A 17,714-nucleotide genomic window follows, 5' to 3' on the forward strand; every position below is an offset into this window, starting at 1 on the left:
AATTTTTGGAACATTATATTTACTTACATACTTATCAGCTTTTCATCCATGTAAACTAGGGAGTGAGTGACCCTAACAGTTTGAGAACATGTATTTTCTTAACAGGGATGTTATTATCCACTTTTTTTAATGTATTGTAAAAAGTGATGTCTATTGCTGGTCTCTGGCCATAATAATGATATATTCTTCTATACCTTTCTATAGTAATATTTAGAAAAATTCTAGAGAACAAAATGTTGCTTGAGTGTATTTCATAAGCAATCTAGATAAGAAGGAATAGTTCTGATTTAACATTTCAAGAGAATCGTATTCCACTTTCTTATAGCTGGCATATGGCTCAGTAGCCCAAAAGGAATTTGAGACAAGTAGACTCTCTTCACTTTATTCCATGGTCCCCAAAGAGGACCATCAGTATACTGGGATTATCCAGCTGCTTCGTCATTTCAGGTGGACGTGGATTGGGATTTTCTCTGTTGATAACCACAATGGAGAAAATTTCTTGCAGAAAATGCAGCCCTTGCTTTCCCAGAACGGAATATGCTCAGCGTTCATAGAAAGGATGTCACAACAAACCCATGTGGACGACCTCCTAGATGTTTATCAAACGATCTCCATGATTTCCATTAATATGATGAATAGCAAAACCAATGCATTTCTTGTCTACGGAGAATCCTGGACCATTCCGTGGCTAAGATTTATTCCATTTGTAGTCAATCCTGAAAGCAAGGAAATTGCATTGTTTAGAAAGGTGTGGATCATGACTGCACAGATTGATTTCATATTATCAGGATTTCAAATCCTGTGGGATCTCCAGATGTTCCATGGAGCTCTTTCCTTCACTGTTCATTCAACAGCAGTTACAGGTTTCAAGGAATTTCTTCAGACTGTAAATCCTCTTTCCGTCTCTGGAGATGGGTTTCTACAGGATGTTTGGGAACAATCATTTGATTGTTCATTTCCAAAATCAGAATTACAAGAAGAGCATGGTAAGCAGTGCAGTGGGCAGAAGAAGCTAGAAGATCTTCCTGCACCTTTGTTTGAAATAGAAATGACTGGCCAAAGCTACAGTGTCTACAATGCTGTTTATGCTGTGGCTCATGCTTTGCAGGCTCTATACACATTATATTTCAATAGAAAAAGAACTATGATTCATAAGAAAACTGATTATCCATATCTTCAGGCTTGGCAGGTATTCCCTTTGCATGAGATACTTCTTTAATTTCAATGAGAAGTTGATGTACAATTATTTTGTGAACCCACTGTGGAATGTCTTAACATTTTCCATATGTGGAATCAAGTTAAATATGAGAAATAACCTAGAAATGAAAAGAAATTTCCTGACAGAAGAATTAAATAGTAGAAAAAACTTGCCTTTACCAAGTGGTTAGATAGTGACATGTTTAAAATGTATTAGGTTTCCTCCTTCATTTCGTAAAATAAAATACATAAAAAGTAGTTTATTTTGAGACTTAGCTTTCCTGACTTAATTTTTGCAAGTTTGAACTATTTGCTGATATTCTGCCTTTGTTATTTGCCTCCCATCAACTTTTTATACTTGTCCTTTTTCTCCTTCATTTTATCAGAGATTATTTTGTACACCCATGCAGATTTATTTTGAGATTTCTTATTTTTCATCTGCATTGGAATTGTGCTAGACTGGGTTTTTATAATGTCACTTTTCAAAGTTTCTCAAGCTTCTAGGGTTGTTTTTTCACCTTTTGAATTCCAATCCATGGAATCTCTCTATTCTACAAATACTTCTTTCTGGCTCGTGAATTTGTCAGGATTGAGAAGCTGAGCATTCTGTCCTTATCAGAATCGAAGAGGAATGAATTAGGAGAGGTTTATTTTCAGAAGTGGTATCCGTGTTCTCTTTCACATCTCTCTCTCTCTCATCTCTCTCTTTCTTTGTCTCCCCCCTCCCTCCCTCCCTCCCTCCCTCCCTCCCTCCCTCCCTCTCTCTCTCTCTCTCTCTCACACACACACACAATGTTCATCTCACATCTATTGAACAAGGAGTCTCAAATTTTCAAATCTGGCTAAAGGAAATTTATCATATTTAAGATTATCAAATACATTTATACCACTGAGGGAAGATCAAATATGTTCTATGTTTCATTATTGTTTAAATTATTGAAGGAAGTTGGTTAATCCAAATAGTATACATTCATTCAGCTTTGGTTCGTTCTTCTCTTTATCCATAAAATAATATTAAATTAATAATAGAGCAGTTATGCACATTTCTATGAAATATCAATTATAAAATTTCTTAGTGTATATATTTAATAATTGTAATAGGAATAGGAAGAATGTGTCAATGAAACTTGAATACAGTGTTCATCTCTCTACTATGTTGTATTCAACTCTCTTTCATTTTCATTTGTTTTCAAGTAGCTCCATCCATTTCTTCAAGGCATTTCTTTTAACAATTCAGCTGGGGAGAGAGTGTTCCTGAATGAGAAAGGGGAAGCAACTGGAGGATTCGACATCACCAACTTGATCACTTTTCCAAACAGATCCTTTCAGAGAGTCATAGTTGGGAAGATGGATCTCCAGGCTCCAAAAGGAAAGGAATTATTCATGGATAAAGAGGTGATTGTGTGGCACCCAGCTTTTAACCAGGTATCAAATTACTGAATGGGCTATGATTAAACCATATTGAATGCAGTCTGTTTGGAAATCTGATTTCTGTTTTTTTTTAAATAAACACTAGCATACTCTTTTAAAAAGTTGCTGATGATCAAACATTTGTCAAATTGGAAAAATGGCATTACAATACAAAAACATGCTTGTATATTTCATTTGTATTTCCATTTATCATCACAAGAGTGGCCATGTTTCCATGATATTGTTATCCTGTTAAATTATTTAAACAACTTGCCCTTCAAACAGGACATTTTGTACACCATTGTAATTTCTACAACTTTTAAAATTGTTGGTAAATTCAGTATTTTGGGGGGGGGAATCAAATATATTTTCCCTCGTAAAGGAGAACAATTGCAAACTGCTTAAAGTATCTCTGTTTTCAGAAGCTTTTATGATTATCACCAGGTTCATCCACTTTCTCGATGCAATGACCCCTGTTTCCCTGGATCCTGGAAGAAAGGGATTGAGGGGGATCAATTCTGCTGCTATGACTGTGTTCCATGCCCAGAAGGGAAGATTTCAAACCAAAATGGTAGGTTAGGAATTCTACCAATTTTCATTAGACTTAAGGAAACTTTAATTGCTGTGGCCCAGCAGTGACCAATAGAGCTGGAAGCAGATTCCGATAGTGAGGAGGTTGGGAAGAAACATGGGCCAGTCCTGGAGTCTGGGTAGGGCTTGGAGGAGGGCTCTGCATTGGAGGCAGAGAGGGGACCAAGATTGTCCGATAGTTATTTGCTGCTTCTGGAGCCTCCAGAGTCTGACATCAGCGAGGTAGAAGAACAGCAGGAGCCTCTTCCCAGTGTGCACATACACAGAGCTGCCAGAAGGCAAGAACAATTAAGAAAACAGTGTCAACTTGGGGGTAAGGGTCGGAGATGATTGGCCCCTCCCATGTCATAAAAGAGGAGTGAACCAGATGTGAGCTTTTGCAGGAAGCAATTAGTTCATCTGGTTTGCGCTCTACATGGGGCTGCCCCTGAAGAGTGTTCGGAGACTACAGTTGGTCCAGAATGCATCCGCGCGAGTGATATCGGGTGTACCTAGATACACCCATGTTACACCCATTCTCCACGAGCTGCACTGGCTCCCTATTAGTCTCCGAACGTGCTTCAAGGTGCTAGTCATTACTTTTAAAGCCCTACATGGCTTAGGACCTGGCTATCTGAGAGACCGCCTCCTGCCACAAACCTCCCAATGACCAATAAGATCTTACAGGTTGGGCCTCCTCTGGGTGCTATCGGCCGGACAATGCCAGCTGGCGATCCCTTGGGGGAGGGCCTTCTCTGTAGCTGCTCCGGCTCTGTGAAATGATCTACCTGTAGAGATCTGGACTCTTTCCACTCTCTCAGCCTTCCAAAAAGCCACCAAAACCTGGTTGTTCTGGCAGGCCTGGGGCTGTTGAACAATGTCCAGCCCCATCTAGACAGAATGGATGGTGTGTTATTTTTAAAAACTGTATCTTTTATTCTAAATTTTTAACTTTTTTATCTTGTCTCTGTAAGCCGCCCAGAGTCCTATGGGATTGGGCAGCATACAAATTTATTAAATTTCAATTTCAATTTTGGTTGCTTCAAGCTTTGAAAAGTTCTGTTTGACTCTGTGCTCTGCATTTGGCAAATAGGTCTCTGGCAGAATTCCCAGGGAGATAAGGTGGGTGTTTATCAGCATTCTCCTAAAAGACTGTGGCAACTCGAGCAGAACCTTCACAGACTGTTTGTGAAGCCTTGCAGACTGGTAATGATCATAATTTACAGCCAAATAAATAATAAGTAAATAAATAAACAAACAAACCAATAAATAAATAAAATTATTTTCAATAATTTGGAATTTCTAGGTGACAAATTTCTTGATTTTCCTTTCAGATATGGACGACTGTTTGCAATGTTCAGAAGATCATTATCCAAATAAAGAAAAGAAAGGATGTATCCCAAAACTGGTGGTGTTTCTAACCTTTCAAGAAGCTTTAGGAATTGGTTTGACTTCAGCAGCTCTTTCTTTCTTCTTCTTGACCTCTTGGGTACTTGGAACCTTTATTAAGCACAGGGATACTCCCATTGTGAGAGCCAACAACTGGTCCCTCACATACACCCTGCTGGTCTCTCTCCAGCTCTGTTTTCTCTCCTCCTTGTTGTTCCTCAGCCAACCTAGCAAAGTGACCTGCCTTCTCCGTCAACCAATGTTTGCCATCACCTTCTCTGTGGCCATTTCTAGTGTCCTGGCCAAAACCATCACTGTGGTTATGGCTTTCATGGCCACTAAACCAGGATCTCAGATGAGGAAATGGGTGGGGAAAAGATTGGCTCTTTCTAATGTACTTTCCTGTTCTATCATCCAAGCATGTATTTGTATCCTTTGGTTGTCAGCATCTCCCCCATTCCCTGAGTTGGACATGCATTCACAGCCCCAAGAAATGATTTTGCAGTGCAATGAACGTTCAGCTTCCTTCTTCTACTGTGTCTTGGGCTACATGGGTATCTTGGCCATTGCCAGTTTTATTGTGGCTTTTCTTGCCCGTAAATTACCCGACAGCTTTAATGAAGCCAAATTCATCACGTTCAGCATGTTTGCCTTCTGCAGTGTGTGGATCTCCTTCTTTCCAGCCTATCTGAGCACAAAGGGAAAAGCCATGTGGCTGTGGAGGTCTTCTCCATCTTGGCCTCCAGTGCTGCTTTACTGGGATGCATATTCCTGCCCAAATGCTACATCATGGTTTTCAGACCTGACCTAAACCACAGAGAACAACTCATAAAGAGGAATTAGTAACCTATGTGTACATCTGAACTAGACTGTGTTTTTTCTCTATACATTATGTCATACACTCTGTTGGTATGAAGGTATGAGCGTAATTTTGTATTTATTTATTTATTTTGTCATGTTTATGTAGTATATATTGGAGGTGATGGCTCTTTGAGAGAAGTAGGCAGCAAAATTTCATGTTAATGTATTATGATTAGTGTACATTCAAAATGATAATAAAGTTGTTCTAAATAGCTACATTTTCACCATTTCCCAAGATTCTTTAACCTAATCGTTTCCCCATTTCAACACTCATTTTGAACTTGACATTGATAATCTAGGTGTCTTGGTTCCTATTAGGAAATTTCAGATATTGACTCAAGCAATTTTCAATGTTTGCAGAGACATTTTCATGGTTTTCATACTTTCAAGTCATAAAGCACTTGAATATAGTAAGATTGTTTGCTACGCCTTCCTGACTGTGAATGAAAGGAATTCACAGTCGTTTAAATAAAAGGATTTTTTTTGAGGACCAAGACTCTGCTTTTTGGTTTTTAAGGAAGCCTGGGTCAGAACAATCTCATATATTGCATTTTACAATAGACTTTAATGTTGGGTTATAAAGATTTGGTCTCTATCCATAAATCTGTTTTTATTGCAACCTGTTTTCAGATTTCAATAATAGGTTATTAATAGGTTATTATTATTCAATAATAATTGATGAAATGGAATTAAATGTATTTTTCCTTCTGCTACATCCTTTATTCAAAGTTGTGTTGACCAAAGACCATATAAAGAGTGATTTGAATTGGTTTGGAATTAGAAGTCTGACATTTTTTCAATAAAAGCAAAGGTGAAATCCAGTGCAAATCATAGGGAAAAATGCATATCCTTCAATGACAGAGGGAGGAACAATAAAGATGAAAATATCTGAGGTTGGGAAATTGTGAGTGTTCCCCTACATGGAGATCATCGATAAGTACCACAATATTCAGAGTATAATACGCACCGGAGTATAAGATGCATCAGAGTATAAGACACACCAAGATTTTGAAGAAGTAAATGTTTTTTAAAAAGATTTTGCATTCTGCAGGCCTCCCAAATCCTCTGCATACCTCATTTGTTTTGAAAATGTTGGCATGCAGAGAGTTTAGAGGCCTGCAAAGTGCTCCTGGGGTCTGGGGGGGGGGGCGCAAAAACGAACAAACATTGCCCATTTTTCATGAAAACAGGCCCATTTTTGCCAAAAACAGGGAATGCATAGCCTTTAAAAGGCTTGTAGAGTGCTCCTGGGGGCTGGGGGGCAAAACTGAGCAAAATCTGGCCTATTTTTCACTGATTTTTGCCCTCCCCAGACCCCAAGAGCACTTTGCAGGCCTCCCAAACCCTCTGCACATCCATTTTTGGGGTTTTGAGAGGCCAAAAATGCCGTATTCAGTGTATAAGATACACCCATATTTTCTCCCTCTTTGGGGGGGGGGAAGTGTGCCTTATACTCCAAAAATACAGTATATAGATAGGAAGGTAGGAATGGAGAGAGGGGAAAAAAGAGATGGACAGATAGAGAGGTGGGATGTTTATGGACCGTTCTTCCCCCAATTAAGTGAATCACTGCAGTTGTTAAATGAGTAACTCTAAAGGTTAAGTCAATCTGGCTTGCCCATTTGCTTGACAGAAGATCACAAAAGGAGATCATGTGATCCTGGGACAATGTGACCATCGCAAATGCGAGTCAGTTGCCAAGTGTCTTAATTTTAATCACCATATGGATGCTGCAATTGTCATGAGTGTGAAAAATGGCCATCGGTGACCTTTTTCAGTGCTGTTGTAGCTCTTGGCTGCCCACCACAAGTTCTCAATCCCTGTATTTCTAACACAGCAAAACAGAGCTCTGGCTTCTACTATTAAGCTGATGATCTGAAGACAGATGTTGCAAAGAAATGTTAGGCTATAGTTCCTCTTTTCTCCTTCATAAGCTCTATCACATACTGGAGATATTTACGGTGAATTCACATTTGATGCTTTCCAGTTTGTGAGGTTTTTTCAATACTCTTCTGTACAGAAATGAAAGTAATGAAATGTGATGCTGTAAATGAGGCATGGGAGAGGAGGAGGGAGGAGGAGGAAGGAGGAGAAGAAGAAGAAGAAGAGGAGGAGGAGAAGAGGAGGAGGAGGAGTGGAAGAAGAGGAGGAGGAGGTTCAAGGTTCAAGGTTTATTACACTTGTATGCCATCCTATTCCCGGAGGGACTCAGGGCGGCTAACAAATCGAAGGGGAAGGGAATAATACAGACAAAAAAGCAAAAAACAAAACAAACAAAATACGGAAACAATTTAAAAGCAGTCAACAGCCACACAATTCGAGTGGGGATGGGAACTCATCAGCCTGAGGCCTGTTGGAACAGCCAGGTTTTGACGGCTTTGCGGAAAGCCTGAGGGGTGGTGAGGGTCCAGATCTCCACAGGGAGGTCGTTCCAGAGGGCCGGAGCAGTCACAGAGAAGGCAATCCTCCGGGTGGTCGAAAATCAGCATTGGCTGGCGGATGGAATTCAGAGGAGGCCTAGTCTGTGGGATCTGATAGGTCTTTGGGAGGTAATTGGCAGCAGGCGGTCTCTCAAGTACCCAGGTCCAATACCATGAAGGGCTTTATAAGTGACGACTAGCACCTTGAAGCGTATCCGGAGACCGATAGGCAGCCAGTGCAACTCGCGGAGGATAGGTGTAATGTGGGTGTACCGAGGTGCACCCACGATCGCTTGCGCGGCTGCATTCTGGACAAGCAGGAGTCTCTGAATGCTCTTCAAGGGCTGCCCCATGTAGAGCGAGGAGAGGAAGAAGAACAGGAGAGGAAGAGGAGGAGGAAGACAGGAGGAGGAGGAGGAGGAAGGAGGAGAATAGGAAGAAGAAGAGGAGGAGGAGGGGAGGAGGAGGAGGAGGAGGAGGAGGAGGAGGAGGAGGAGGAAGGAAACCACAATAAGAACTAAAGTTTCCTCCCCATTTCCAAATACAATAAAACAACTTACTGCCTTCTTACGGCTAATATAATCAAAAGGTTCACCCAACTGCTACACTGTGGGGGGGGGGGACTATCAAATTTTGTTTGTTTATTTGTTTGTTTGTTTACCAGATTTATTTGCTACCCCTCTCATAGTTCAGGTGACTCTGAGGGTTTACATCATCAACAAGAGATATCCCTTTCCTTCCAATGGGGTCCACAAGGAAGGCGGGGGGCAACTTAATTACCAAAGCACCAGAAGGTAAGACAATAAGCAATGGATGGAAACTGATGAAGGAGAGAAGCAACCTAGAACTAAGGAGAATATTCCCAACAGTGAGCACAATCAATCAGTGGAACAAATTGCATTTGAAAGTTGTGTGTGCCCCACCACTAGAGGCTTTTAAGAGACTGGACAGCCATTGGTCAGAAATTATATAGGCCTCCTGTATGAGTAGGGGTAGACCAGATGGCCTCTAAGGTCCATTCCAACATGGTTACTATTACCTCTTAAAATAAGCCAATCACATAATATAATATCTATGCATCGTAATGCTATGCAAAGGAAGGTGGACAGCACTTATTCATTGTAAAAAATAAAATAAGTTTCCAAAATCAAGTACCCTGTTTATTGCAAATTCTCCTCTGTACATTTCATCAGCAGGTGTGCACTTGGGGGGAAAAAGTCAGCCACTTATTCTTTCAATAATGATCCCTAAAGTATTCACCATATTTATTACCCATACAAAACAACAAAGACCGAACAGAAGGCTGTTTCCATTCAACAACAATCAACATATCTGTATGGTTATAAGAACTCCGGGGAGATTGGCACAAGGGTCATAATGGCTATCTTGGAGCCATTGCTACGTACATCTGTTCTCCATCAGTTTAAACCCTGATGATATTCAAGGCACCAGTTGGGAATCTCATGGATCTTCAAATAGACAGTAATGGGTTTTTCGATTAGGTGCACTCTCAGATAGAAACCTTGACTTCATCACAGGATTCACCATTGGAATAATAGAAAATTCCCTCTGATTTAGGAGAGGATGGAAGAAAGACATTTCTAAGAATGAAGATACTGCTCCTCCTGATGCTTCTGGTGAAGAAAATAATGACTCTGCCCTGCCCTGCGAGTGATGTTTTCCTTGTTCCACATGAGTGGTACCAGCCTGGCGACCTCGTCATTGGTGGGATGGCCTCCCACATCATTTACAATTTCTATGACATGAAGTTTAAGGAAAATCCTGGTGTAAGACCTTATGACTTACCAAAGTAAGGATTCTTTTTTCTAATCTTAATAAATTCTCACCAAATTCCTTATATGAGAAAAACGTTTTCAGCATAAATATAGGTGTTATGTGTAATCTATGTGTCAGGGTTCCAAATAGCATCCAAAAGTACATCAGAGTCCAAGTATTGCTCAAAGTTCCAATTTATTAAGAGAGCCATGTTGGCACATCTGGGAAAAACTGAATCTGAAAGCTTCCCTTGTTTTCCCCACCTAGTTGAAAGTTCAAGATCTTGCCGTCACACTCACAAGTCCATCAAATGGTCCAATCTTTCGTTGCCATGCCAGCAATTCCACCCATCCAGTTCTGGTCAGGTGCAGAGGTGCTAAGACAAAGGATGACCTTGGCTTTCTAGAAAGAATTTTGTTATGGTTACCTATCATCTAACTTCATACAATCTCCCCTCCCATTTTTCCCACAATAGAAAATGCATAGTAAAATAATAGAAAGTGTAACAGGACAAAGACACTATGTCAAAAGCTATGGTGGTGTAACAGTTAGAATGAAGACAATAAATGAATGCTTTTGCCAGGAGTTCAATCCTGAGGGGCTGAATGTTGAGACAGCCTTCAGCCCTTCCCAAGTCAGTAAAATGAGGACCCAGATTGCTGGTGGCAATATGTAAGCCACTTAGAAATGGCAGTGTAAGTCAAGTAGTATATTTGCTATTGTTGTATCTAATCATCCCTGTCTATTTCGAGTTATGGGAAATTAAACCATTTTCTTTATGTCAAAGTGTTTGGCATATAATATATGATATTTTAGTGCAAAAAATCTTTCGCAGAACATTTGGTGAGGTTAAGGTAATTATTTTTTTAGAAAACTCTGTATTTTCACTCTTAACAAAACATGCATCCTGGTGAATTGTGAAACAAGTTAGAAATAAATCTGTATTGTGAGAAAAACAGTTTTTTTTGTTTCTAGTAGTAGATATTTGTTGTCAACCATGGAAATATTGTATATAAAAAAACAGAATTGATCTTTACAAATTATTGAGCATTTTAGAAAGCCTATTATCTTCCTACCTCCGTCAGAGAAAAGTTTGATATTAATATAGATATAATAGCAATAGCACTTATTTTTATATACTGCTTTACAGTGCTTTACAGCTCTCTCTAAGCGGTTTAACAGAGTCAGCATATTGCCCCCAACAATTTGCATCCTCATCTTACTGACCTCAGAAGTATGGAAGTCTCAGTCAAACTTCAGCCTGGTGAGATTTGAACGGCCAAATTGAAGTCAGCCGGCAGTCAGCAGAAGTAGCCTGCAGTACTGCACTCTAACCACTGTGCTTCATAATGCCACTTTACGAGAATTCTCAGTTTCATTTCTTAACTGGGGTATTTGAATTTTTTGCAGTATAATCACCAAATTTCATCAACATGTCCTCGCCTTGGCCTTTGCTGTGAAGGAGATCAATGAGGACTCCCAGATCTTACTGAATGTCACTCTTGGGTTCCACATCTATGACAGTTACTATAATTCAAGGATGACTTACCGCACCACTCTGGACCTGCTTTTCAAATCCCAGGAATTTGTCCCTAACTACAGATGTGATAACCAGAAGAATCTCATGACTGTTATTGGAGGATTGAGTTTTGATACATCATTTTATATAGCAGAAATTACAGGTTTCTTCAAGATTCCACAAGTAAGTTCAGAAGGGGTGGAAAATAAAATTCTTAATCTTATTGTTGTTCAATATGTATCAAAAATTAGGCTTAGGTTGGTGTTAATACATATGTTCTGCATGGTTAAGGTCTAATACTTAGCTGTTTTTTTTTTCTGCAATTACAATGCCGATTACATGAAGTGAGTTTCCGAGGACATTCCATTGCTGAGGGAAGACTTGAATGTGTACTCCATATTTCTTGGAATTACTTCAGATACATAAAAGGTAAAGGTAACGGTTCCCCTCACACATATGTGCTAGTTGTTCCCATCTCTAGGGGGTGGTGCTCATCTCCGTTTTAAAGCTGAAGTGCCTGCACTGTCCGAAGATGTATCTGTGGTCATGTGGCCGGCATGACTAAATGCTAGAGATTCAAACTGCCGAACTACTGACCTTTCTGATTGAAAAGCCCAGTGTCTTAGCCACTGAGCCAAGATGTCACTCCTCAGATACATATAGCAGATCAATTGTATAAACAATTGATCTATTACATGTATTTGAAGTAATTCCAATAAATTCCTTTCTATATTCATAATTTGAAGAAATCCAGGAAAAAATATTTATTCGATATATTTGATATAAAAATTAGAAAGGACAATCTGATTTGATCTAACAACTCAAGATATTACTACTCCATTTTCTTGCAGCTGACCTACAGCTCATTAGCCCAAGATGCATTTCAAACCAGTAAGCTCTCTTCACTTTATTTCATGGTCCCCAAAGAAGACCATCAGTACATTGGGATTATCCAACTGCTTCACCATTTCAGGTGGACATGGATTGGGATTTTTGTTGTCGATAACAAAAATGGAGAAAATTTCTTACAGAAAATGCAGCCTTTGCTTTCTGAGAATGGAATCTGCTCATCGTTCATAGAAAGGCTGTTAGAACAAACATACTTGGAAGACTACACGGAGCTTTATCACACAATCTCACATATTTCCATTCATTTGATGAGCACCAAAGCCAATGTGTTTCTTGTCTATGGAGAATCATTGGCCATGATGTGGCTGAGAATTGTCATGTTTCTGGTAGATCCTGAAAGCAAGGACAGTGCCATGTTAAGAAAGGTGTGGATCATGACTGCACAGTTGGATTTTGTATTATCAGGCATTCAAATCAGATTGGATCTCCAGATGTTCCATGGGGCTCTTTCCTTCACTGTTCATTCAACAGCTGTTGTAGGTTTCAAAGAATTTCTTCAGACTATCAATCCTCTTTCGGACTCCAGAGATGGGTTTCTACAGGATATTTGGGAACAAGCATTTGATTGTTCATTTCCACAACGAGAGTTACAAGAAATGCATGGTAGGAAATGCACTGGGGAGATGAAGCTGGTGGATCTTCCTGGACCTGCCTTTGAAATGGAAATGACTGGGCAAAGCTACAGCATCTACAATGCTGTTTATGCTGTAGCTCATGCTTTGCAGGCTCTATACATGTTGGGTTTCAATAAGAAGAAAACTAAGATGGAGAAAAAGCCTGACCTTCCACCTCTGAGGGCTTGGCAGGTATCTCTTTTACATTTGATACCACTTTTATTTTAATCAACAGAATCACTTTTTGGAACCATTTTGGAAAGTGTTAATATTTTCTGCATGGACAATCAACTTAAATGTGATAACTGAGAAGCCACTACATGGGGAAAAAATTAGATGTCAGTAGGAGTTATGTAGGAAATCATCATTGGTTGCCTAATAAAGGATGATTAAAACAAGTCATTTAGATTACTATCCATTGTCCCATACAAAAATAATGAATTTTTCAAGATACTTTATGTAGCTCATTAACTTTTAAGGTTCCATGAGCTGAGTTTTCTGTCTCTATCAGAGTTTTAGAGGAATGAGATAAAAGTTGGCCCTTTTCAAAGGTGGCATCCATAGTATGAAACAAACCTATGTTTTCAATAAGAGGGCTGTGAAAATATTTACAGACCCATCACATCCTGGACATAAATTGTTTCAACTCCTACCCTCAAAATGACACTATAGAGCACTGCACATCAACACAACTAGATACAAGAAGAGTTCCTTCCCATCACTCTGCTAAAAAAAATAATTCCCTCAACACTGTCAAACTACTTATCAAGTCTGCATTACTATTACTATTAATCTTCTCATCGTTCCTATCCCCCATCTCCTCCCACTTATGATTGTATAACTGTAACTTCGTTGCTTGTATCCTTATGATTTACATTGATTGTTTCCTAGTATGATTTGATTGCTTATTTGTACCCTATGAATATAATTAAGTGTTGTACCTTATGATTTGTGACAAATGTATTTTTTCTTTTATGTACATTGAGAGCTTATGCACCAAAGACAAATTCCTTGTGTGTCGAGTAACATTTGGCCAATAAAGAATTCTATTCTATTCTATTCTATTCTATTCACCATCGTTCATCTACCTATGTAATAATGCTTGAGTTTCAGGTTTTAAAATCTGGCTAAAGGAAATTTGTCAGACCTCAGACTGCAAAATAGCTTTGTACCAATCACGAATGATTAAATATGATTTGGATTTAGTTAACTGGAGTGGGCCTAATTTTATAATGTAAGGCATTTATATATTTTCATTCTACTTTGCTTGATGGACATTTTCTATTTTTTTTGTAACTCGTATCAAATTAAAAATAGGATGGAAGCGTACTCCCTCTCTCTTTCATTCTCTTTCAAGTAGCCTCATCCATTTCTTCAAGATATTCAACAATATTGATTATCAAATTTCAAAGCTTAATAATATTGTAGGAATGGGAACTTGGAAATGATTTTCTCTTCTCTATTATACTGCTTTTCTTTCCTTCTCTCTTCTATCCTCCTTCAATTAGCTCCATTCACACCTTCAAGGCATTTCTTTTAACAATTCAGCCGGGGAGAGAGTATTCCTGAATGAGAAAGGGGAAGCAACTGGAGGATTTGACATCATCAACTTGATCACTTTTCCAAACAGATCTATTCAGAGAGTTAGAGTGGGAAAGATGAATCTCGAGGCTCCAAAAGGGAAGGAATTATTCATGGATGAAGGTTTGATTGCCTGGCACCCAGCTTTTAACCAGGTATAAAGGGAGTCATTGATGCAACCATGCCTTAATCCATCAGGATCCCATAATTTTTATTTTATTTTTTATTTTATTTTATTTCATTGAGCATGTATTAAATAACATATATATACATAAACATGATTTTGTATACATGAAATGGATACGAATAAAAGGGAACATTAGGACCGGAATGGAAGGGATGTTGGTGAGCTTATGCATGCCCCTTAGAGACCACTTAGAAATGGGGTGGGGTCAACAATAGACAGTCTAAGGTTGAAGTTTTGGAGATTTTGAGAAGAAACCACAAAGTCAGGTAGTGTATTCCAGGCATTGACCACTCTGTTGCTGAAGTCATATTTTCTGCAATCAAGTTTGGAGTGTTTTGCCTTATGTTTGTATCTATTGTGAGCTCTTGTATTGTTGTGGTTGAAGCTGAAGTAGTCATTGACAGGTAGGACATTGTAGCAGATAATTTTATGTTCTACGCTTAGGTCAGACTGAAGATGGCAAAATTCTAAGTTGCCTAAGCCCACAATTTCAAGTCTGGTGGCATAAAATATTCTGTTGCGAGCAGAGGAGTGGAGGACACTTCTTGTGAAATATCTCTGGACTTGTTCAATTGTATTAATGTCTCATACGCAGTGCGGGTTCCAGACAGATGAGCTGTATTCAAGAAAAGTGAGCATAGTCAATTAAGAAATCCGATTTCTGTTTCTTAAGATGAAAAATGACATTCTTTTCAAATGATAATAATTAAGCATTGATAAAATGTTAAAAAAATGATATTACAACAAAAAAAGCCATGTTGCCATATTTGGCCTGCATACCATTTGAAGGTTGTGAAGATTGGACCAAAAGAAAGGCTGAACATCAAAGAATGGAGGCCTTTGAACTATGGTGCTTGATAAGACTCCTGTGAGTCCCTTAGAGCGCAAGATGATCAAACTGGTCAGTCCTAGAGGAGATCAACCATGACTGCTCTTTAGAAGGACAGTTCCTGAAGATGAGACTCAAATTCTTTGGCCACCTAATGAGAAGGAAGGACTCACTGGAGAGGAGCCTAATGCTGGGAACGATTGGGGCAAAAGAAAAAGGGGATGGCAGAGAATTAGGTGGTTGGATGGAATCACCGAAGTAGTAGGTATGAGCTTAAATGGACTCCAGAGTATGGTAGAGGACAGGAAGTCCTGGAGAAATGTTGTCCATGGGATCACAATGGGTTGGAGATGACTTCACAACTTACAACAATAACAACAACCATTGTAAATCACAAGAGTGCTCATTTTCCCATAAATTTTCATCATGGGTAATTATTTACTTACCCTGAATTTAAATAGGATCTTTTGCACATCATTGTAATTTCTACTTCCATTTGGGAATCCAAAAAATAGTTTCACTCCATAAAAGAGAAAAACTGGAAATTGTTTTAGAAATATAACTTTTCAAAACATTTTTATGCTTATTACCAGGACCTTCCACTTTCTCAATGCAATGACCCTTGTTTCCCTGGATATTGGAAGAAAGGAATTGAAGGAAGTCAGTTCTGCTGCTATGACTGTGTTCCATGCCCAGAAGGGAAGATTTCAAATCAAAATGGTAGGGTAGGAATTCTACCAAATTTCATTAGAAGTAAGAGAATTTAATAAATGACATGGGTACATAAAAATAATGGGATTTTCAATAATTTAGAAGGCCTAGATGACAAATTCCTTGATTTTCCTTCTAGATATGGATGACTGTTTTAAATGCTCAGAAGATCATTATCCAAATCAAGAAAAGAAAGGATGTATCTCAAAACTGGTGGTGTTTCTAACCTTTAAAGAAACCTTAGGAATTGGTTTAGCCTCAGCAGCTCTTGGTTTCTTCCTCTTGACCTCTTGGGTACTTGGAACTTTTATTAAGCACAAGGACACTCCCATTGTCAAAGCCAACAACAGGTCCCTGACCTACACCCTCTTGATCTCTCTTCTTCTCTGTTTTCTCTCATCTTTGTTCTTCCTCAGCCAACCTGGGAAAGTAATCTGCTTCCTTCGACAATCAACTTTTGGCATCACCTTTTCAGTGGCCATTTCTAGTGTGCTGGCCAAAACCATCACTGTGGTTGTGGCTTTCATGGCCACTAAACCAGGATCTCAGATGAGGAAATGGGTGGGGAAAAGGTTGGCTTTTTCTATTGTCCTTTCCTGCTCTCTCTTCCAAGTATGGATTTGTATCATTTGGTTGTTGACATCTCCCCCATTTCCTGAGTTGGACATGCATTCACATCCCCAAGAAATGATTTTGCAGTGCAATGAGGGATCAGCTTTCTTCTTCTACTGTGTCTTGGGCTACATGGGTATCTTGGCCATTGCCAGTTTTATTGTGGCTTTTCTTGCCCGTAAATTACCTGACAGCTTTAATGAAGCCAAGTTCATCACCTTCAGCATGTTGGCCTTTTGCAGTGTGTGGATCTCCTTCTCTCCAGCCTATCTGAGCACAAAAGGAAAAGCCATGGTAGCTGTGGAGGTCTTCTCCATCTTGGCCTCCAGCTCTGCATTACTGGGATGCATATTCCTGCCAAAATGCTACATCATTGTCTTCAAGCCTCAGCTAAACCACAGGGCACAACTCACAAAGAGAAATTAGTACATCGTGTGATATTTCTACCTAGAATAAATTGCTGAAAAATAGATAGAATGGTTGTTTGCTGTGCACAAGAAATATGCAGTATGTAAAACTTTTTATTTATTTTTATTCAACAACAATTTATGTTGGATATGTTTGATTATTAACATTTATTGTGATTGCACATTCCAAAAGAAGTGTTGCTCTGTCTTCACCCTTTTGCAAGATTCTGTATCCTAAGTTTTTCTCCCTTTCAACACTCTCATTGCTTTCTTAGTTCCTATTAGGATATTTGAGATATTGATGCAATTGAGGTCCAATGTCTGCAGAGACATTTTTATGGTTTTTCTATTTTCAATTCATAAAGCACTACATAAATTTAGTAAAATTTACCCAGAAGCAAATTATCAGCCAATGCAACTTCTGCAGGAATGGTGACATGTGGGCACACCTGGACCTGAACAAAACCATAGAAGTGGCTCCATTTTGAACCAATTGGATTTTCCAGATACTTTTCAAAAGCAGCCCCATGTAGACTCCCATGGACGGGGCTGATTTATTAATTAGTGGTGTGGTGTCTATGAGATTTAAAACTTCTCAGTTGAATCATCAGGAGAAAATGAATAATAAAAAGAGCTTTATTTAACTTTTGCAAAAGTCCCCTTCCTGTGCTCATGTAGCACCACAGAGGAGAGCAAGGAATAGTGTTATGGTCTGCTGGCCA

General features: G+C 39.1%; 1 protein-coding gene across 1 annotated transcript; it reads left to right on the forward strand.

Annotated features, from left to right (window-relative positions):
* The first annotated feature begins 388 nt into the window (after nucleotides 1-388).
* LOC148046816 (vomeronasal type-2 receptor 26-like) lies at nucleotides 389-17,011 on the forward strand. The gene is made up of 8 exons (XM_087714983.1): nucleotides 389-986; nucleotides 4,512-4,571; nucleotides 8,512-8,641; nucleotides 11,034-11,325; nucleotides 11,994-12,654; nucleotides 12,763-12,857; nucleotides 15,856-15,982; nucleotides 16,113-17,011. The coding sequence occupies exons 1-8, from the start codon at nucleotides 389-391 to the stop codon at nucleotides 17,009-17,011; spliced, it is 2,862 nt and encodes a 953-aa protein (XP_087571109.1).
* Nucleotides 17,012-17,714: the final 703 nt, after the last annotated feature.

Source organism: Thamnophis sirtalis, unplaced genomic scaffold (genome assembly GCF_051295495.1).
Source record: "Thamnophis sirtalis isolate CommonGarterSnake01/CBP01778 unplaced genomic scaffold, rThaSir2_p1.2 scaffold_4, whole genome shotgun sequence".
Lineage (NCBI taxonomy): Eukaryota > Metazoa > Chordata > Lepidosauria > Squamata > Natricidae > Thamnophis > Thamnophis sirtalis.

Bases quoted from the DNA above. Each gene is read 5' to 3' on its own strand.
- LOC148046816 (XM_087714983.1), top strand. From the start codon at position 389: ATGGTCCCCAAAGAGGACCATCAGTATACTGGGATTATCCAGCTGCTT. The intron at 4,572-8,511 runs GTATCCCAAAAC...TTTGTTTACCAG, and splicing joins AAATAAAGAAAAGAAAGGAT to ATTTATTTGCTACCCCTCTC. The intron at 8,642-11,033 runs GTAAGACAATAA...AATTTTTTGCAG, and splicing joins AATTACCAAAGCACCAGAAG to TATAATCACCAAATTTCATC.